This window comes from Scyliorhinus canicula, chromosome 6 (genome assembly GCF_902713615.1).
Source record: "Scyliorhinus canicula chromosome 6, sScyCan1.1, whole genome shotgun sequence".
In the NCBI taxonomy this organism is placed as follows: domain Eukaryota; kingdom Metazoa; phylum Chordata; class Chondrichthyes; order Carcharhiniformes; family Scyliorhinidae; genus Scyliorhinus; species Scyliorhinus canicula.
In genome coordinates this window covers 84,232,342-84,254,470 of record NC_052151.1, presented here as the reverse complement: position 1 = coordinate 84,254,470, position 22,129 = coordinate 84,232,342, and the positions used below count along the sequence as shown (strand labels likewise).

Sequence of the window (22,129 nt, the reverse complement as noted above, 5' to 3'; positions counted from 1 at the left end):
GGCGCTGGTTCCTCGATTCTCTGGCCCACGAAAAGCGGTGTACCCGGGAAGTATGCCGCACCACGTATCCGCCACCTGCGCCCATTGCTTGAGGCCCGCCCCGATATTCTCCGCCCCCAACCGGCCGATGTCCCGACAACGTATTTCTAACATGGTCCCAGCCGTTCGGGAAACTCGCGAGGTGGCTGCGGACTCAGTCCGCGGTTGCCATGGTTCAGGGCGGGCTGATCGGAGGGCAGGGGTGGCCTTTATTTTGCGGGCAGTCCAGGTTGGGCTCGTGGCTGATCGGGGGCACTATGTCCATGGTCCAGCTCCGCGGTCTGAGTCCGCCATGGAGCACTGCCGCTGCAGCCTCTGAACTGGAAGTGCGGGGAGCCATATCTGCAGCTGGAGCTGCGAGCTTCACAACGGCTCCCTGCTAGCTCTCTGCAACGCTGTGAATCTGTGGCCTTTTGACGCCAGTTTTTCTGGCGTAAAAGGCCACAATTTTCACTGTGCCGTAGGGACATAGTCCCTGAAACATAGAATCCAGCGCACAGTGCCTCATTGCAACACACACGCTCCAAGCATTGGCACCTAATAGACTGTATTATCGTCTGGGATAGGGATCGCAAAGACGTCTGTATCACCCGCCCCATGATCGGAACTAACTAATCTGCTGTACCATCTCTATCACCCTGGCCCCAAACCGGCAAAAGCAGAATAAATTCTGCCGCAGGAGACTCAATACCGCTGAGCTCAAACACTCTGAGAAGAAAGAGCTACTCAGTTAACGGCAACAATGACCACCAACAAGCCAGAGCCACAGAATGCCCACAGTGCGTGGTTCCCTTCAAAGCCACCATAATTAGCACCTGTGAGGAGATGCTCAGGCTCTCAATCAGGAAACACCAAGACTGGTTCAATGAGAATGATCAGGAGATCCAGGATCTCCTTGACCCCAAGTGCAAGGCATTCCAGAATTGACAGCTCCACCAAAACCCGAGTGAGAGGAAACAAGCCTGCAGGCAACTGATGGCTGGAGGTGCAACTCGTGACCTAAAGAACAGATGGTGGGTGGAAAGAGTGCAGGAGACTCAGCAATTCGTCGACAACCACCATATGTGCGGCTTCTTCACAATCAATATCATCCACAATCTGACTACCCAAGGACCCAACCCACTGAGAGCTAAAAACTGAGAAACGCTCATCAAAGCCAGAGAGGCAGTCACACCCACTGGAGAGAGCACTTCTAGGATCTCCTCAACCAATCACAGCCTTCGACACAAGCGTCCTTGATACCAATCCGCTATCTCACTGCAACCCCAGCTCACCGTGAGGTCGAAAAAGCCATCCAACAGCTGAAGAACAACAAGGCCTCTGGCACAGATGGAATCTCTGCAGAAGTCTTAAAATGCAGCAGAGAGGCACTCTTGACAAGAATCCACAACCTCATCACCCATGTCTGGAAGGAAGAGAGCCTGCCGGATGATCTCAGAGATGGCTAAATTGTGACCACCTTCAAGAAAGGGGACAGGCCCGCCTGCGGAAATTACAGAGGGATTTCCCTACTCTCTACCATGGGAAAGATCACCATGAGAATACCCTCAACCACTTCCTCCAGTGGCTGGAGAGCTCCTCCCTGACTCTCAGTGCGGCTTGCGTCCATCAAAAAGCTCAACGGACACGATCTTCAGCACGCAACAAATCCAGGAAAAGTGATGGGGCAGCATCAATCTCTGTACATGGCCTTCTTCAATCTCGCAAAGGCCTTCTAGTCTGTCGATCGTGAGGGATTGTGGAGCATCAGCTGCCTGCAGAAATTTGTCACCATTCTCCACCTGCACCAGGATGATATGCAGGATGATTCTCACCAATGGAACCACCACAGCCCCAATACGTGTGTAAACTGGGGTCAAACAGGGCTGCTTCATCGCACCAACGCTCTTCCTCACAACAACACTATCCCATCACCCTGAAGCTCCCTGCTGGAGTGGAGCTAAGCTAACCTACTGGTCAAGCGTAAAACTGTTCAATCCCCGATACCTCCAGGCCAGAACCAAGAACACACAACCTCTGTCATCGAGCTGCAGTACACAGACAACACGTGTGTGGGTGCACATTCAGAGGCCAAGCCACACATTCAGAGGCCAAGCTACAAACAATCATCGGTGCATCCAATGAGGCGTATGAGAGAATGGGCCTCAGACTAAACATCCAGAAGACAAAGGTTCTCTACCAGCTTGCTCCTGCCACACAAAATTGCCTCCCGACCATTGAGTTCTACGGTGAGCCCTTGGAAATTGAGGATCATTACCCATACCTTAGGAGCCCCAGTCTTAATTTAATTTTTTAATAATCTTTATTGTCACAAGTAGGCTTACATTAACACTGCAATGAAGTTACTGTGAAAAGCCCCTAGTCGCCTTTGTTCGGGTACACGGGGAGAATTCAGAATGTCCAATTCACCTAACAAGCACATCTTTCGGGACTTGTGGGAGGAAACTGGAGCATCCGGAGGAAACCCACTCAGACAAGCGGAGAACGTACAGACTCCGCACAGTGACCCAAGCCGGGAATCGCACCTGGGACCCTAGCACTGTGAAGCTACTTTGTGATGCTCGATCAATGACTCCAGAAGCGAGATTGGATGACAATTGAAGGCTTTATTGGACTAGATGTTTCCCCCAGCAGCGCAGGTACAGGGTGCAGCTGCTAGGGAGACACAAGCTCTTATACTTCGCCTTACTCGGCATAACCAGCAGGCAGGCTTCACCAATCATATTGCTGTCTCAGGTACCTCCCACACCAGTGGTGTTACAGCATCAACCTGGGTACCGTAATACCCCTAATACCGACTACCACATTCACCCCCTGTTTAAAAATAGAGTCTGACGGGGGTGGTGGTCTCGCTTTATATAGTGATAGAGGTTGAGGTTATGGTGGTCCCCGGTATACATTAGTACAGTGTTTTGCCTCGTTGCATGTTACAACTATTTACAGTATTAATTTACATTCAAAATGAAGCAATTAGTCGATCGGGGGCCCTGGTTGTCCTCTGCCATTTGGGCAGTGATGCAGGCACCGGCTCGGGCATCTATGGCTCCGGGAGCATGACTTTGCTTTCTTCGGCAGCTTCATCACTCCTGGATGGGACTGGTGGGAGGACCGATCAACCTGGGAAGGGGGCGGCCGTGGGGTGCGCACGGTGGGAGGGAGGGTGGGGTAGGTGGGGGGGTGTGTGGGTGGGGATCCAGTGGACGCCCGGTCCCAAAGGGAGACCGTACCCTGTCGGCCGTCGGGGTACGCCACGTAGGCGTATTGAGGGTTAGCGTGAAGGAGGTGGACCCTCTTGACCAATGGGTCTGACTTGTGCGGCTTGCACTCCGCGCAGATTTGGCAGTTCCTGGTTGCGGTCCTGACCTCCCCGATGGAGTAGGGCAGGTTGCAGGTCTTGATGAAATGGAAGAATCGAGTGACCCCCGGGTGGCAGAGGTCCTCGTGGAGAGCCCGGAGTTGGTCCACTTGTGCTTTGGCACATGTGCCACGGGATAGGGCATCAGGAGGCTCATTTAGCTTACCGGGACGATACAAGATCTCATAGTTGTAGGTGGAGAGCTCGATCTTCCACCGTAAGATCTTATCGTTCGTTGGTCAGTGAGGAGAGTGAATCTCCTGCCGGCCAGGTAATGCCTCCAGTGCTGCACAGCTTCTACTATGGTATGGGGCTCCTTTTCAACTGAGGAATGGTGGATTTCTGAAGCGTGGAGGGTGTGTGATAAGAAGGCATGGGTCTGCCCGCTTGGTTGAGGGAGGCAGCCAGAGCTATGCCAGATGCGTCGCTCTCGACTTGGAAGGGAAGGGATTCATCGATTGCGTGCATCGTGGCCTTTGCAATGTCCGCTTTGATGCGGCTGAAGGCCTGGCATGCCTCTGCCGACAGGGGAAAAACCGTGGACTGAATTAGTGGGAAGCCCTTGTCCGCACAGTTGGAGAGCCACTGGGCCTAATACGAAGAAAATCCCAAAATCCAACTCGTACATCAAGGAAGGGGAGTTCATATGACTGCTCCATTTCAAATGTTAATTTGTGAACAGGATGGAATCCATTAAAACATGTAAGGAAATTATAACATGCAGCTATGGATTGAAATAGAGCAAATGTATCATCCACATATTGGAAGCGTGTAGCGGCTAGGAGATTAGGTTTTATTCTATTGAAGACACATTTCTCATGGAACCTAATAAAGATGTTTGCGAGAGCTTGGCCTAAAAGGGATCCCATGGCAACATCATCTAATTGGACATACATGCTGCCATTAATACTGAACTCAACTACTTGAGTTGTTGAATTTGTAAGTTCAATGAACACTGCTTCACGCAATGGTGATGGGACAAGATTGCCATGGTATAGTGCGGCAGCACAAATATCTGCAGCTTCCTGAAGTGGAACATTGGTGAATAGGCTAGCAGTGTCAAACTAGCACATGGACACAGCATTGCTATCATTATGCAAGTCCTGTATAATCTTCACAAATGCAAAGGAATCCTCCACCATGTGTGTGGAATACTTGCTCAAAACTGGTTGTACCAATTTGCCTAACCACTCGGTCAATCCATGCTATTCAGAACCGGTCATAGATAATAAAGGATAGAAAGAGAAATCACTTGTGTGTGTCTTGGCAACCCATACAGCAACATGCATGGATGTAATGAGCTGTGAAGATGGACCCTGTCACATATATATCTCTTGGGCAGTTCCTCAGTGTCGCGGGTGACTTACTCCCACTCCAGGGCGGTGGGTTCTGCGGTGGCTGAATAGTCCAATCCTGGATCCGCAGACTCTGCCTCAGGGTTGGTAGGTGGTGCTTGATGAGGTGGGTGGATGGGATGCCTGGATTCTGTGCTCTCCTGCTGTTTACGCTTGGGCTCCACGTGCTCCATCCTATGATGCTCAAGGTGAGTGCCGCCTTCGCAGATGCTTTTTCTCCAGTTTGTACATTCTAAGGCGAGAGATACATGACGATGGAGATATTGCATTTATTTAGGGAGGCTTTCAAAGTGTCCTTGCAGCGTTTCCTCTGCCCTCCAACTGATTGCTTGCCATTGTAGAGTTTGGAGTAGAGCACTTGTTTTGAGAGTCTTGTGTCTGGCATGCGGGCAATGTGGCCCATACATCGCAGCTGGTCAGTGCCTTGATATTGGAGGTATTGGTTGGGAAAGGACGCCCACATTGGTACGCCTATCCTGCCAGTGGATTTGCAGGATTTTGCGGACACAACGTTGGTGACATCTCTACAAGTATTTAAATTGCCTACTGTATATTGTCCATGTTTCTGATGCATACAAGAGGGTAGGTACCACGGCTGCTCTGTAGACTATAACTGCTGGGTTTGAGGTCTCAGTCTTTGAATATTCTGTTCCTCAGCAGTCTGAAGGGACAGCACGGTAGCATAGTGTGGTCATTGGTATTAGGGGTATTACGGTACCCAGGTTGATGCTGTAAGACCACTGGTGTGGGAGGTACCTGAGACAGCAATATCATTGGTGAAGCTTGCCTGCTGGTTCCGCCCAGTAAGGCGGAGTATAAGAGCCTGTGTCGCCCTAGCAGCTGCATTCTGTACCTGCGCTGCTGGAGGAAACATCTAGTCCAATAAAGCCTTCAATTGTCATCCAATCTCGCTTCTGGAGACATTGATCGAGCATCAATTTATTGGACTAGTTTTTAAAAAATGGAGCTTTGAATCAAGCCGGAGTGTCTGCAACTCCGCCCCCATGTGGCAAACGCAGTAGTGACCTTCAAACATTGGCTGGCGTGCTTCAACGGTACCTCAGGACGGCTACAACTACACCCACGGAGGACCAGAAGATGCAGGTTCTTCACTCGAGCGTGAGCCCAGAGATCTACACCCTCATCGAGGATGCGGACAATTTCGAGGCCGCGATGGCCCTGTTGAAAGGACATTATATCGCCCGACTTCTGCTACCGACGAGGTGGCAAATCCCCGAGGAATCGCTGCTGGAATCCAGCAGGAATCCATTGGGAATCCCGTTTCATTACTGGAGGGGATGGTGGGAGGGGAAATGGGGACTATGGGCTATCGCTGACGTATAATGCATTTAGGACATCTTGTGAGATTTTGTGCTCCCATCACCAGTCACATCCGATGTGAACAGGAGCACAATAATTTTCTTTAGCAGGCACCTCAGTGAAGGACAGACCTCGTGCGAATTCACTGTCTCATGCTGTTAAAACCACTCTATTTTGGATAAACAGTGAGATGGAAGGGTATGCAAATGCTGAAACTAATGAACATGTTAATATTAAGCTATCACTAATGAGCAACAACAGGCACATGCTAAGATAGCTTGCCAGATAATGAGGCCTCCTCCCGTTCTGCTGAGGATGATATAGATGTGGAGTGCAGATGCCCACCCACTAAAAGACAACTGCAGCATTAAACAAGGAGTTATCTAATTCATTTGATAAGCCATCTAGAAGTGTGCGTTCTGTGGCTGAGTATGGGAGAGTCTGCTTCTAATCTGTATGTTCACAACCTACATGCTATTGGCACTCTGCAGTCTGTCTTTTGAGAATACGGCTCTGTGGATGACGCTGCACTGAGTTCCTCGTAAAAGGACACCGCATGATAAGGGTAGATGAGTAATGAACCCAGCCCATGAGAGTATCAGTGGTGCAATGGCAATTGTGTGGTTCAATAAGTCTCCTGTTTTCCACCTTGGCAAATATCCACTTCCACATAGCCAACTGGACCTAATTTCCCAAGCAACAGCCAAGATGTCATTTGAAAAGAATAGATTTACAGGCCCCAATACTGGTTTCTTCCTTTATTGGAAAAACTCAAAATAAAAAAGAATGACATGACAAAGATAAAAGCAAATTATTATGATGCCAGAATCTGAAACAAAGATGCAAAATGCTGGACAATCTCAGAAGATCTGACACCAACTGTGGAGAGAGTACTGAGCTAACGTTATGAGTCTGGATGACTCTGTAAAAGCTAACCCAACCTGGCCGAACAAAGAGTAGTCAAATATATTGGAATTAAAGAGACAAATGGTTAATAATTGCAGATTTATTTCCCACAACCCACCAAATGTCAATTTACTTGATTGTCATTGAAGTGAAAGAATATGTGGGTGTTTGGCACTCCGGGTAGAAGAAAATATAGCTATTAGTAATCTTGAGCAATATTTTAGGATTCAACCCATTTTCACAGTTATTGTCTGTCATTTGTGTTCTGAAACAGGTGAATCCATTTAAAGACCAAATATGTAAGGTTTTTAGCTGGAATAAAGAGGGATTATTTTCATTTGAAGAATTCCTGGAAATGATGTCAGTCTTCAGTGAAAATGCATCGCTTTCTATAAAAACAGACTATGCCTTTCGAATCTATGGTATGTTTTTCCCCATTAAAATTCCTTTATTGATCAAAATTAAGTATTGACAATGTACTGGATTCTCTATTTTGGAGAGTCATCCAGACTCTCCACAGCTGCTGTCAGACATGCTGAGATTGTTTAGCATTTTCTGATTTTGTTTCAGACGTGCTCTGGCCAGCTACTGGTCTCCGCTGCCTTTAAAAGCGGCTCCAGGTGAGATGCCCGCTCCTTCATCCGGCTAATTTGTGCATGGAGGAATCCTGGCATCGGGCTGCCATTTGGATTAAGCAACCGGTCTGAGGATGGGCCCCCCCACCCTCCACAACCCAAGTCCACCCCCCTGTTCACAAGTGTTGCCATTTCTCACTCACCCTCCACCAGCATGCATCCATGAGACCCCATTGGAAACTTCCATCAGCCACTCCTGCCTGAGAGCTGAAGAGCAGTCGAGGAAGTAGAGTGAAAAATCACTGAATTTACACTCAGCTTTCTAAACATCTGCTGCCCCTGACAAAAGTGTTTAAAACAGTATCTGTTACAAGTGTCTGAGGCTTCCACGAAAACCAAATACACTCCAAAGGGCTTCAAATTCTCTGACAGCCTTTGAAATGCAAATCTCCCATTCAATTTCAAACACAAATACATGTCATGAGCCAGTGACTGACAATTTTATAACTCTAGAGACAGGTACTTGGTGGATTGTTGATCTTTTCTTCCCTTCACACTTGAATGCATCTCAAGTACCCTGCTTTAATGGTCACCACAATGTTTATAAACACTCTTCTATTACTGACAGTTCCTCACCACATCAATTAAGTTCTTTCACATACTCTTTTTCACAGCAGAAAGCATTTAGCTGTTTTTGATGTGGTGAGGAACTGTAAACCACATCAAGATGGGGAGGGCTTGAGGGATCAAGGGAGGGGGATGGGGAAGGCAGGGCGATTTTCATTGTGGGGAGAGGGAGGCCTTTTGATGGACTTTTGGGTGCACCTCAATTATGCAATGACCCCTTTGACCCACCGCACCAGGGCGATGCTTGAAAAAACCTGCACCAAATCCCACTGGGTGGATTTCATGGACAGACTGCAATCCCTAGGCAACTTGGATCATTGTCATGCCCGTGATGGCTAAAGGTTCTCCTGTATACATTGCCAAACATGCCTCAGTGTTCTTCAAGTCCAAATGGTGGATTCCCATCCTGACATTCTGGAACGTCTGCCATCCTATCACCAAGACTGCAATTCCCATGTCCAGTTCCATTACAAATGGATGACCATTCAGCTGGACGGTGACTTTGATGGGGTAACTTGTGGCGTGGCGATGCAGTTCCACTGCATCCACTCACCTTCATCAGGCTGTGCTAGTTAGAAGGCGGTCGCTCAAAATTCATCCCTAACTTGGCAACCATCTTCCCACCGCTGCATGCACTATTGAAAAAGCAGCAGGATCGGGCATGGAGAGCACCGCAAGAAGAAGCATTCGCCAGGGTGTGTTAGAACTGTTGGGCTTGTTGACCCCCCCTCCCCCAGGCCTCTTTTGGTCGCCCGTGATGCATCCCCATGCAGAATTGGGGAAATGTAATACCACCGTGCGGACGACGGATCCTACGCATCGCAGAATTGGCCGATGCAGATCGCAATTACGCTCAGATTGAAAAAGAAGGGCTGGCCATGATTTTAGCGCTGAAGAAATTCTACCAATATGCTTGTGCCTGTTTTTTCATGATTGTGATAGACGACAAGCTGTTGCTCGGGTTGTTTAAAGAGGACAAGGCAATTCCGCCAATAGCATCTCCCCGACTACAGCGTGGAGCCCTCCTGTTTGCGGTGTATATGTACATGTTCAAGTATTGCCCGGGCACACAGATTGCAAAAAAGGACGCTTTGAGCCGACTCCCATTGATGACATGCCCCCCCATCGCCATCGGTGATGGACAACATTATATTGACATTGAAGTTTATGGCTACCTTGTCAGTCACTACCTCACAAGTTCACGACTGGATGCAAAAGGACCCAGTTATGGCAAAGTTACGCCATTTTGTCTTGCACAGGGATTGGCAAGGGAAACTTCCTACAGAATTGTGGTTTTCAAGGCCAAACAGCAAGAACTCAGCGTGGAGGACGGTATCCTCCCGTGGGGAGTTTGTATTTTGAATCCGAGTCAGGGCACAAAGTCTATACTTCAAGACCTAAACAATGGACACCCGGGGGTGTCGAAAATGAAAATGCTCGCCAACAGCTACTTGTGGACTGGCTTGACTTGTGGCCAGGATTGAATGGTGACATCGGGCGGTTGGCCCAACAATGCACCACATGCCAGGAACATCAGAAGATCCCACCTGTTGCCTCCCTCCACCCTTGCGAATCGCCAGACCAACTTTGGGTGCGCCTGCATGCGAACTTCGCCAGACCCGTTCAAGGCTTGATGTTCTTGCCGATAATGGATGCCCATTCCAAATGGTTAGACTCCATTGAATGCCATCCACCACTTCAAAGGTTACCATCGAGAAGCTACGCCTCTCATTCAGTACCCATGGCATCCCGGACGTATTGGTCACAGACAATGTTACCCTGTTTACTCGTGAGGAGTTTGTGCACTTCACAAAGTCAAATGGGATGAAGCACATCAGGACCGCCCCATGCCAGCCTTCCTCAAACTGTCTGGCTGAGGGAGCAGCACAGACATTCAAGAAGGGCATATGAGGAAAAAAGCCATGGGATTTGTGGAGACGAGGTCTGCACGTTTTCTGCACCGTACCTTGCCACACGTGGGAGCCAGGGGGCAACACCTTACTAGAGGCCCTGACACTGAGATGCAAGAGGTGGAATACTCAGGCATCCATGATTTCTGAAGACAGCCTAGCTAGGGAACGGTCAGCGAAGGCTGATGATGAGCGCAAAAATGGTGAGATTCACCCAGCCCACAGCCAGAGGCACAACCATGGGTGAAGCAGAGAAGACAGCCGCTTCTACCCTCTAAGACTGAGCGGCTTGCAAACTTTGGTGGGGAGGGATGTTGTAACCCCACGAGACCCATGGGGAAAACCCAATCGTACAATACAAGCCAGAGACTACCGCCGGCAGTGACCACACCGGCAGACACCACCCCCGGCAGAAACCACTCCCGCCAGAGACCACCCCCGCTGGAGAGACCCACCCACCAGAGAGATGCCCCCCCGCCAGAAAGCCCCCTATGAGAGACATCCCTCCCCTCCCTCACCAGAGAGATCCCCACCAGAGAGACCCTCTTCATGAGAGACCTGCCCCATATCAGAGACCTCTCCATATCAGACCCCTCCTCAGATCATAAATCCCCTCATAAATAAGATCCCTATACCCCCCCCCCCCCCCACCCCCCATATCATGAGACTGTCTGGAGACAGTCTCATGATATGGGGGGGGTTCTCTGGTGGTATTCTCTACTAGGGATCTCTGCTGGGACTCTCTAATGGGGGCCTCTGATGAGGGCCTCTGGTGGTGGTCGCTAGTGGGGGTCTCTGGTTGGTGTCTCTGGTGGGGTTTCTGTAGGGGTCCCTGGGAGCATCTCTGATGGCAGGGTTGTGGGGGAGGGGGGTTTGGTCACCCTCATGCTATGGGGATGGTGATCCAACAATTACCATGTTGTGGGTGTGGGGGGGGGGGGGGGGGGGGGCTGGTGGGAAGTGGAGGATGCCCCTACTTATCAGCGAAGGACGGAGTCAGATTTGCTTTGCCTGGGGGGTGGGGGACAGTGCCGGAGCACTATATCGGGCCGCCCACTCAAAATGGCGGCCTGAAAGCTGGATTTGCGACAGAATCCCTTGCAATTCGCCATGTGATGTACCATCAATTCGACTCAAGACACAATTAGGATCCGAACTGTGGCTTTAATCAGCTAGTTGTTAGCCCGGTGGTCGACTACAGAGAATGGCTGACCACCGGGAACTCTGGGTACTTATACCCCGCCTCAGAGGCGGGGCCTACTTGCCTCTCGACCAATTGGAGAGCAGTCAAATGACTAGTCCCAACCAATCGGACGAGAGGCACATGACCAGCCAGAGCCAATGGGAAGCCAGTGCTCTGCACCAATGGCAGTGCTCATATCCATACCACCACATTCACCCCTTGTGAAGAAAGAAGGGGGGGGGGTGTAAGTGGGAGAGAGAGAGGTGGGGTCCGAGAACTGGTGGTATGAGCAGCGAAAATCGATAAGGGTGGGCTGCCCACTGGCTCGTGGCAAAGCAATACTACTACTAATAACAACAGAATACACAAAAATGTCCAAACAAAAGTCCCATGGCCGCATCAGATGGAGACGATCAGTCTGTCGGGTGCCCGTGGTGTTCTGGAGGACCGTCGCAGTGGAGCCGGTGACGTTGGGCCGATGGTCGTCCTTGCCTCCGGGAGCGTCGGTCGTAGATGTGTCTCCATACCCCGGGCCGGTGGTGGAGACGCTGTAATCGGGGGAGAGGGGGCATGTGCGCTGGGTCGTGGGGGCGCGGGGGGCGCTGGGGGGAATTGGGGTTGGGGGGAGGTGTTGATGTAGGGGGAGAAGGCCGCACGCCGGCGGGTGCCAGGTCCCGAAGCGAGACAGTAACCTGCCGATCGTCGGGATACTCCACGTACGCATATTGCTTGTTGGCGTGGAGTAACTGGACTCGCTCAACTTGATAAAAGTCCTGTCCTGGATACTGTGCCGCCTGCTCCTGCATGGCGACGGGCTTACAGTCGGCGGTGAGATTCGTGAAGAGCGGGGGCAGGTCGACCTTCAGGGTCGCGAGGCTACAAACAGTGAGAGGGAGTGGGGCCCGCAGAACTTTAGGGACAGGCTCCTGCGGTTGCACTGGAACTCCAGTCCCAACAGAAGAGGAGCGCAGAGATCAGGGAGTACATATAGTTTAAAGTTTGCGTATTCGACGCCCTGTATCACGAGGTACGCGACAGTGTACCCCCGGATCTGCACTGAGTGCAAACCGGAAGCAAGGGAGATTGTTTGAAATGTGGGGGAGATGCGGGGGAGATTTGGAGCAAACAGCACCTTACCGTGTCTGGGTGTACAAAGCGCTCCGTGCTCCCCGAGTCAAACAGGCAGGGCGTTTCGGTCATCATGGAGTTCCTGAAGTACTTTGGGCGTGACTGGTCGAGGGTGACCATGCCAAGTTGCGGGTAGCCAGCGTGGTCAGAGGTGGTGGGGTGGTCCCAAGGTGGCTGCCCCCATCGGTCACAAGTGTCGGCGGTGATGAAGTCGGCGGCCAAGGTGGCAGCCACCATGAGTCGCGCGTGTTGTGTAGAGACGAAGATGGCTACCCCCACCAACAACACGAGGTGGGTGACGCGTCTGAAGGGGGCGGAGTCAGCAGGCACGCAGCCACACTGTGGGGTTTGCAAGCCTGTGAGTCTGAGAATCGGGCCTGTGATTTGGAGGACTTGGACCTAGCCAGGCAAACTTTGCAAAGTGTCCTTTCTTGCCGTAGTCGCTACAGTTCGCGTTCCGAGCTGGGCAACGCTGCCTGTGGTGCTGGTCGCAGAAATAGCAGAGTAGCACCCCGGGTTGGACCCTGGAGCTGTGAAGCAATTGTGCTAACCAGTATGCTACCATGCTGCCCTTATAATAATAACCACTTATTGTCACAAATAGACTTCAATGAAGTTACTGTGAAAAGCCCATAGTTGCCACATTCCAGCGCCTGTTCGGGGAGGCTGGTACAGGAAATGAACCCATGCTGCTGGTCTTGTTCTGCATTACAAGCCAGCTGTTTAGCCCACTGTGCTAAACTAGCCACTGATAACTAAACTAGCCACATTGCTGTTGACACCAAATCACCTGGGAGTTTAAGTTGTGAGGTGGATGCAAGGAGGCATCAGTAGGACTTGCACGGTAATGAGCTAAAACATGGTGGAAAGAATATAACGTGAATAATGGTCGAAAAAGCAAGAGGGCAGAATATTTCTTAAATACTTAAATACTGAGAGGTTGGATAGAAGGACTAAATGCAAGTGCAACAAGCATTTAGAAAGGTACAGAACAATGTGAAGGGATTTGAGTACAGGAATAAGGCGGCACACCAGACAGAGTGGCTGAAGCTGAAAGCCAAGCTTACCACTGCATCAGTCCTGGCATTCTTCGATCCGGACCGGGAGACAAAGTATCCACAGATGCGAGTCAGGGTGGCATCGGTGTGGTGTTGCTTCAACAAGGTGACACATCATCCTGGGCACCCGTAGCCTACGCATCAAGGGCGATGACGCCCACTGAAACCAGATATGCACAGATTGAGAAGGAGTGCTTGGGCCTTCTCACCGGCACCCTCAAATTTCATGATTATGTCTACGGCTTGCCGACATTCACTGTCAAGACGGATCATAGGCCTCTGGTCAACATCATCCACAAAGACCTGAACGACATAACGCCTCGGTTGCAGAGAATCCTGCTTAAATTTAGGAGGTATGACTTCAACTTGATGTACACACCTGGCAAGGAGCTCAAAATCGCTGATACATTGACCTGCTCTGTCACCTCCGTCACCAGTGAGCCGCTGGAGATCATCCAGCACATCGAATCGCAGGTGCAGCTGTGTGCTAGCACTCTCCCAGCGACAGATGAGAAGGTAGTTCTCACCCGTGATGAGACAGCCAAAGACCCCCTCTTGCAGCGCGTCATCCACAACCTCACCAATGGCTGGCAGAAAGGGCAGTGCCCACAATTTTACAATGTAAAGGACGACCTGATGGTGATTGATGGTACCCTCATCAAGCTGGACAGGATTGTCATTCCGCTCAGTCTCCAGAGCTTGGTGCTGCACCAGATTCATGAGGGACACCTGGGCATCGAGAAGTGCAGATGCAGAGCCCGGCAGGCTGTCTACTGGCCCGGCATCAGCCAGGACATCATAAACATGGTCCTGAACTGTGCTACCTGTCAGCGGTTCCAGCCACCGTAGAGCAAGGAGACGCTCAAACAGCTTGACAGTGACCTCTCCGTGGTCCAAGGTTGGCATCGACCTCTTTCATACGAATGGTCGCGACTATGTATTGATCATCGACTATTTCTCGAATTACCCTAAGGTGCTGAAGCTCCCGGACCTCACCTCTCGGACCGTCATCAAAGCCTGTAAGGAGACGTTCTCAAGGCATAGCATCCCAATCACCGTCATGAGCAACGATGGCCCGTGCTTTAACAGTCAAGAATGGTCCACGTTTGCCAGGTCATACAATTTCCAGCATGTCACTTCTAGTCCACGCTATCCGCAGTCCAATGGAAAAGTCGAGAAAGGGTGCACATTGTGAAACAGCTCATCTGCAAGTCCGCGGACTCTGCTTCCGACATACACCTTGCGCTGCTTGCATACAGGACGACTCCATTGTCCACTGGCATGTCGCCGGCTCAACTCCTGATGAACAGGGACCTGCGGACGACACTTCCAGCTATACACCTGCCCAGCCTGGATCACCTCCCGGTTCTGCGGAAGATGCAGCAGCTCAGAGACCGTCAAAAGCAGGGCTATGATGCCCATGCCGCCGATCTGGCCTTGCTATCCCCGGCAGACACTGTCAGGATCAAGATACCGGATGGTGGGTGGTCTGCCCCGGCTGTCGTTCGACAGGCCGCGTCCCGCTCTTATGTTGTACATATGGCTGATGGGTCCATCGTGCAAAGGAATCGACGGCCAATGCGCAAAGTTGCCTACCCGCTACCACTTTCTCCTCCATTTCCATATGTTGAATTACCACCTCCTGAAACCTCGTACCACGAGGCCTTCCAGTCAGGCTTCCATCCCGCCTGTCAAGGCGCCGTCCCTTCCGTCACCTCTCCGGCGGTCGACCAGGATCAGACGCAAGCTTCAGAGACTGGACTTGTGAACATTTGTTTTGTTTGCTCTGTTCTGTTGTCCTCCGTCAGTCACGTTAGACAGACTCATTCATGTGCAAATACATTCACATACGCCAACAAAGCATAAAAAAGGGGAGATGTCATGATACGCAAACATGTAGCTAATGAACACATAGAATAGGACACGACCAATGAGCAGTCAGGACACTCAGGGGTGGTATCTCAGTATAAAAGGGATGCCAGGGTCAAGGATGTCTCTAACCGAACACAGGACAACCTGATGGGAGAAGGTGAACAGCCAGAGATCGTAGTACACATAGGTACTAATGACATAGGCAGGAAAAGTGATGAGATCCTGCAGAAGGAGTTCAGGGAGTTATGCAGTATGCTTAGAAGCAGGACCTCTAGGGGTGTAATCTCAGGATTACTCCCTGTGCCACGTGCCAGTGAGGCTAGAAATAGGAGGATAGTGCAGCTAAATACATGGCTAAACCAGTGGTGTAGGAGGGAGGGTTTCAGATTTCTGGGCCATTGGGATCTTCCGGGTCAGGTGCGACCTGCACAAGAAGGATGGGTTGCATCTGAACTTGAGGGACACCAATATCATGGGTGGGAGGTTTGCAAGTGTCCCTCGGAAGGATTTAACCTGATATGGCAGGGGGTGGGAACTAAAGCGTTAGCTTAGAAGGTATCACAACTGAAGGGGAAATAGAGAACAAAAATAATAGAACATCACCCTCAGCCAGAGCAGAAAAGGTGACAAGTGTGACGGAGGTGGTCAATGCAGAATTGAGCGTATTGCACCTTAATCCGCGCAGTATACGGAACAAGGTAAATAAGCTTGTTGCGCACAAAGAAATTGGCCAGTACAGTGTTGTGGGCATCACAGAGACGTGGCTGCAAGGGGATCAGGGATGGGATCTAAATACACAAGGATATGTGTCCTATCGAAAGGCCAGGCAGATGGGCAAAGGGGGCGGGGTTGTATTGTTAGTAAGGAATGAAGTTAAATCGAGAGCAAGGAGTGATATAGAATCAGAAGGCATAGAATCTTTGTGGGTAGAGTTGAGGAATTGCAAAGGTAAAAAGACCCTGATGGAAGTTATGTGCAGGCTCCCTATCAGTAGTCAGAATCTGGGGCAGAAAATAAATCACGAGATAGAGAAAGACTGTAAAAAAGGCAATATCACAATAATCATGGGTGAATTCAACATGCATGTTGACTGGGAAAATCAGGTTGGTAGTGGATCCCAAGAAAAGGAATTTGTGGAATGTTTAAGAGATGTTTTTTGGAGCAGCTTGTGGTGGAGCCCACAAGGGAACAGGCAATTCTGGATTTGGTGATGTGTAATGAGGCAGACCTGGGGCGGCATTCTCCCCTACCCGGCGTGACGGAGGGTCCCAGCGTAGGGGAGTGGTGCCAACCACTCAGGGGTCGCGCCTCCCCAAAGGTGGAGAATTCTCCCCACCTTTGGGGCCCAGCCCCATGCCGGAGCGGTTGCCACCTGAAGACCGGCGCAAAAAAATGGCGCCCCCGGCAGAGGGGCTGCTGAAAGGCTTTTGCCGGTCCGCGCATGCGCCGGCAGTGACGTCAGCGGCAGCTGGCCGCTGACGTCACTGCCGGCGCATGCGCGATGTGGGCTTCTCTTCCGCGTCTGCCATGGCGGAGGCCGTGGCGGTCGCGGAGGAATATAGTGCAGCCAGGGCACTGGCCCGGACTCTGAGGGGGGGCCCTGATCGCGGGCCAGGCCTCCGTGGGGGCACCCACCGGGGTTCGATCGCCCCCCGCCCCCCCAGGACCCCGGGGGCCTGCTCGCGCCGCTGAGCCCGCCGTTCCAGAGGTGATTTAAACCTCGGTGGCGGGAGAGGCCTCCCAGCGGCGGGACTTCGGCCCATCCGGGCCGGAGAATCACCGCAGGGGCCTCTCCGATCGTAGTGGCGAGATTCCTGCCCCCGCCACTTCCCGGGTGGCAGAGAATCTCTGCCACGGCGGGGGCGGGATTTTAGGCGCCCCCAGGCGATTCTCCGACCCTCCTGGGGGTCGGAGAATTTTGCCCCACATTAGGGATATTAAGGTGAAGGAACCCTTCGGGAGCAGTGACACAATATGATAAAATTTACACTCCAGTTTGGGAGGGAGAAGCTGGAGTTCATGTCTGACAATTCTGTTAGAGTTCTTTGAGGTGGTAACAAGGAAGTTAGACAAAAGAGAACCAGTGGACGTGATTTATTTAGATTTCCAGAAACTCTTTGACAAGGTGTTGCATAGGAGACTGGTAAATAAGTTAAGAGCCCATGGTGTGAAGGGTAAGATCCTGGCATGGATAGAGGATTGACTGATTGGCAGAAGGCAGAGAATGGGGATTAAGGGTCTTTTTCAGGATAGCAGCCGGTGACTAGTGGTGTTTCTCAGGGGTCTGTGTTGCGACCACAACTTTTCACAATATACATTAATGATCTGGAAGAAGGTACTGAAGGCACTGTTGCTAAGTTTGCAGATGATACAAAGATCTGTAGTGGGACAGGTTGTTTTGAGAAAGCAAAGGGGCTGCAGAAGGATTTGGACAGCTGGGAGAGTGGGCAGTGAAGTGGCAAATGAAATACAATGTGAAAAATGTGAGGTTATGCACTTTGAATGGAGGAATTTAGGCATTGACTCTTTTCTAAATGGGGAAATGCTCAGGAAATCAGAAGCACAAAGGGACTTGGCAGTCCTTGTTCATGATTCTCTAAAGGTTAACATGCAGGTTCAGTCGCCAGTTAAAAAGGCAAATGCAATGTTCACATTCATGTCAAGAGGGCTAAAATTCAAGACCAGTGATTGTACTTCTGAGGCTGTAAAATGCTCTGGTCAGACCCCATTTGGAGTATTGTGAGCAGTTTTGGGCCCTGTGTATAATTTAGAATTTACAGTGCAGAAGGACGCCATGCGGCCCATTGAGCCTGCACGAGCCCTTGGAAAGAGCACCCCATTTAAGCCCAGAACTCTGTCCCATACCCGTAACTCAGCAACCCCACCCAACCCCTTTGGATACTAAGGGCAATTTAGCATGACCAATCCACCTAACCTGCACGTCTTTGGACTGGGAGGAAACCGGAGCACCCGGGGGAAACCCACGCAGACACGGAGAGACCACGTAGACTCTGCACAGAGAGTGACCCAGCGGGGAATCGAACCTCGGACCCTGGAGCAGTGAAGGGACAATGCTAACTACTGTACTACCGTGCCGTATCTAAGGAAGGATGTGCTGGCCTTGGAAAGGGTCCAGAGGAGATTCACAAGTGTCAGCCGCAGAATGAAGAATTGGCTTATGAGGAACGGTTGAATACTCTGGGTCTGTGTTGGTTGGTTCAGGAGGATGTGGGGGGATCTTATTGAAACTTACAGGATACTGCGAGGCCTGGACAGAGTGGACATGGAGAGGATGTTTCCACTTGTCGGAAAAACTAGAAGCAGAGGACACCATCTCAGACTGAAGGGACGATCCTTTAAAACAGTGGTGAGTAGGAATTTCTTACGCCAGAGGGTGGTGAATCTGTGGAACGCTTTGCTGCAGAAGGTTGTGGAGGCCAAATCACTGAGTTTCTTTAAGAAAGAAATAGATAGGTTCTTGATTAATCAGGGGTAAGGGGTTATGGGGTGAAAGCAGGAGAATGAGGATGATAAAATATCAGCCATGATTGAATGGCAGAGCAGACTCGATGGGCCGAGTGGCCTAATTTCTGCTCCTCTGTCTTATAGTCTTATACAGTTGCAACATTACAAACTGCTTTTGTATTCAACATCTCACCCAATGAAGGAAAACATTCCACGATTCCATATATTTTTTAACTACCTTATCCACCTATCCTGCTACCTTCAAGAACCTGTGGACATGCTCTCCAAGGTCTCTCATTTCCTCAGCCCCTCTCAATATCTTCCCATTTATTGAGTATTTTCTTGCTTTATTTGCCCTCCTCTCATTTTTTCAAATTGAATTTCATGTGCCACTTCTCTGCCCAATTTTGGATCCAAACTGTCACCTGTATGTGGTGTGACTGGTGTACTTTGTATTGCTTTCTTTCATAAATTAGTTTGGTAGTTAATGGTATGTAGAGTATGGCAATGGTATTGCCAGGAGGTATCAAAATATCAGCAATATTGAGAAGTTAAGATTTCTTAATTACAAATGATTCTGTTCCAGCATTAATTACAGGTTTGGGATTGTAAAATATTTACTTGAACTTTTGATTGGCTAATATCAATTATTTTATAGGTATTGCCACTGAATCAAATTCCTATATGCCTGTTACAGTTGTCTTTCTTGTAAAACCTAACCAGCATATATCATCTGAGTTTTTTTGTTTTGCAGACTTATTTTGTAACAATCATCTTTGCTTGTGCACATAGATTTAAATGGAAATGACTACATTGATCAAGAGGACTTACGGAATATTATACTTCGCTTAACTAATGAGATGATGGATGAAGCAAACATTTCAGTGTTGATTCATTATGTATGTAACTGTTTTATTTAAATTTGTCGTAATTTAGCACAATAATATGGGGCTCAATTTTACGCTGAGGGTGGGATCCCTGCACCGCACTGTAGGTTTTGGGGGAAAGATCACCTCCACTTACTCAGTTTGCTTAATATGAAACAAGACTTCCATCCATCTCCAGGAGGACATCCAGCCTCATAGAGCTGCTGGCCATGTGGAGTGCCACTGCTGGTACTGCAGGTAGGCCAAGCAACTAGCATTCCGTGATTGGCCCAGACATTCAGTTAAGTCCGAGATCCCACAGAGGCTAGGCTGTCAGGTACATGTGGACAGGCTAGGATGAGATTTGATGTAGGGTGGCAAAACTGGGAAGGGGGCTTCCATTTGACACAGAGAACCCGGAAAGAGGCACTCTCTTCCCGGCTGGGTCACTGTCTGTGCGGAGTCTGCACGTCCTCCCCGTGTGTGCGTGGGTTTCCTCCGGGTGCTCCGGTTTCCTCCCACAGTCCAAAGATGTGCGGGTTAGGTGGATTGGCCATGCTAAATTGCCCGTAGTGTCCTAAAAAGTAAGGTTAAGGGGTGGGGGGTTGTTGGGTTACGGGTATAGGGTGGATACGCGGGTTTGAGTAGGGTGATCATGGCTCGGCACAACATCGAGGGCCGAAGGGCCTGTTCTGTGCTGTACTGTTCTATGTTCTATGTTCTCCTTTTACTGACCAGCAGACCGCAGGGTTAAACTTGCTAAGCTACTCATTGGGTGCAGACCTCTCCCACTGCCCATTATATTGGGCCAGTGGTAGGATAAGACCCTTAATGTACATTAATTACCCACTTCAGGGCCTCAATTGGGCTATAGACAGGTGATCCTTCCAAAGGATGGGGGCACTCTGTCGACCACAGAGTGTGTGATCAGAAGAGCACCACCACTCTGATCCCAAAAAGAGGCCATCAGGTTTTACTGGTCAATCCCCCCAAATGTCAGAGGGAAAACCCCACCCCTGGTAAAATGTCAGCGATGGAGTGATAAGGCCCTTAAGTGGTCCTCAATTTCTGTCCTCCCTCAATCACCACTGAGAAACCCATGATGATGGGCTTTCCACCCACCGCCTTCCTTCCTTATTATCTGTTACCTGCCCAAACTTGCTCCCAACAATCCATATTTGTGACCTTTCGTTAGAACTGCAGGTAGGCCAAGCAACTAGCATTCCGTGATTGGCCCAAACATTCAGTTAAGTCCGAGATCCCACAGAGGCTAGGCTGTCAGGTACATGTGGACAGGCTAGGATGAGATTCGATGTAGGGTGGCAAAACTGGGAAGGGGGCTTCCATTTGACACAGAGACAGAGAGTTTACCTGAATGCTCGTAGTATTCGGAATAAAGTAAATGAGTTGATGGCACAAATCATCGTAAATGACTATGATTTAGTGGCCATTACTGAAACATGGTTAAAGGATGGTCATGACTGGGAGTTAAATATCCAAGGGTATCAAACTATTCGGAAGGACAGAGTGGATGGTAAGGGAGGTGGTGTTGCTCTGTTATTTAAGGATGACATTCGGGCAATAGTAAGGGATGACATCGGTGCTATGGAGGATAAGGTTGAGTCCATTTGGGTGGAAATCAGGAATAGTAAGGCTAAAAAGTCACTGATAGGAGTAGTCTATCGGCCACCAAATAGTACCGATATGGTGGGGCAGGCAATAAACAAAGAAATAACTGATGCATGTAGAAATGGTACAGCAGTTATCATGGGGTATTTTAATCTACATGTCGATTGGTTTAACCAGGTCGGTCAAGGCAACCTTGAGGAGGAGTTTATAGAATGTATCCGCGATAGTTTCCTAGAACAGTATGTAATGGAACCTACGAGGGAACAAGCGGTCCTAGATCTTGTCCTGTGTAATGAGACAGGATTGATTCATGATCTCATAGTTAGGGATCCTCTCGGAAGGAGCGATCACAATATGGTGGAATTTAAAATACAGATGGAGGGTGAGAAAGTAAAATCAAATACTAGTGTTTTGTGTTTAAACAAAGGAGATTACAAGGGGATGAGAGAAGAACTAGCTAAGGTAGACTGGGAGCTAAGACTTTACGGTGGAACAGTTGAGGAACAGTGGAGAACCTTCCAAGCGATTTTTCACAGTGCTCAGCAAAGGTTTATACCAACAAAAAGGAAGGACGGAAGAAAGAGGGAAAATCGACCGTGGATATCTAAGGAAATAAGGGAGAGTATCAAATTGAAGGAAAAAGCATATAAAGTGGCAAAGATTGCTGGCAGATTAGAGGACTGGGAAATCTTTAGGGGGCAACAGAAAGCTACTAAAAAAAGCTATAAAGAAGAGTAAGATAGAGTATGAGAGTAAACTTGCTCAGAATATAAAAACAGACAGTAAAAGTTTTTACAAATATATAAGACAAAAAAGAGTGGCTAAGGTAAATATTGGTCCT

At 49.7% G+C, this 22,129-nt stretch overlaps 1 protein-coding gene across 1 annotated transcript in view; it reads left to right on the top strand.

Moving 5' to 3' along the window:
* LOC119966814 (calcium and integrin-binding family member 4-like) overlaps positions 1 to 22,129 on the top strand; it is a 49,682-nt gene that overhangs the window by 8,967 nt on the left and 18,586 nt on the right. Inside the window, exons 2-3 of the mRNA XM_038798790.1 lie at positions 7,250 to 7,397; positions 19,586 to 19,692. Coding sequence (XP_038654718.1) covers positions 7,250 to 7,397; positions 19,586 to 19,692 — 255 coding nt within the window. The remainder of the gene's footprint in view (positions 1 to 7,249; positions 7,398 to 19,585; positions 19,693 to 22,129) is intronic.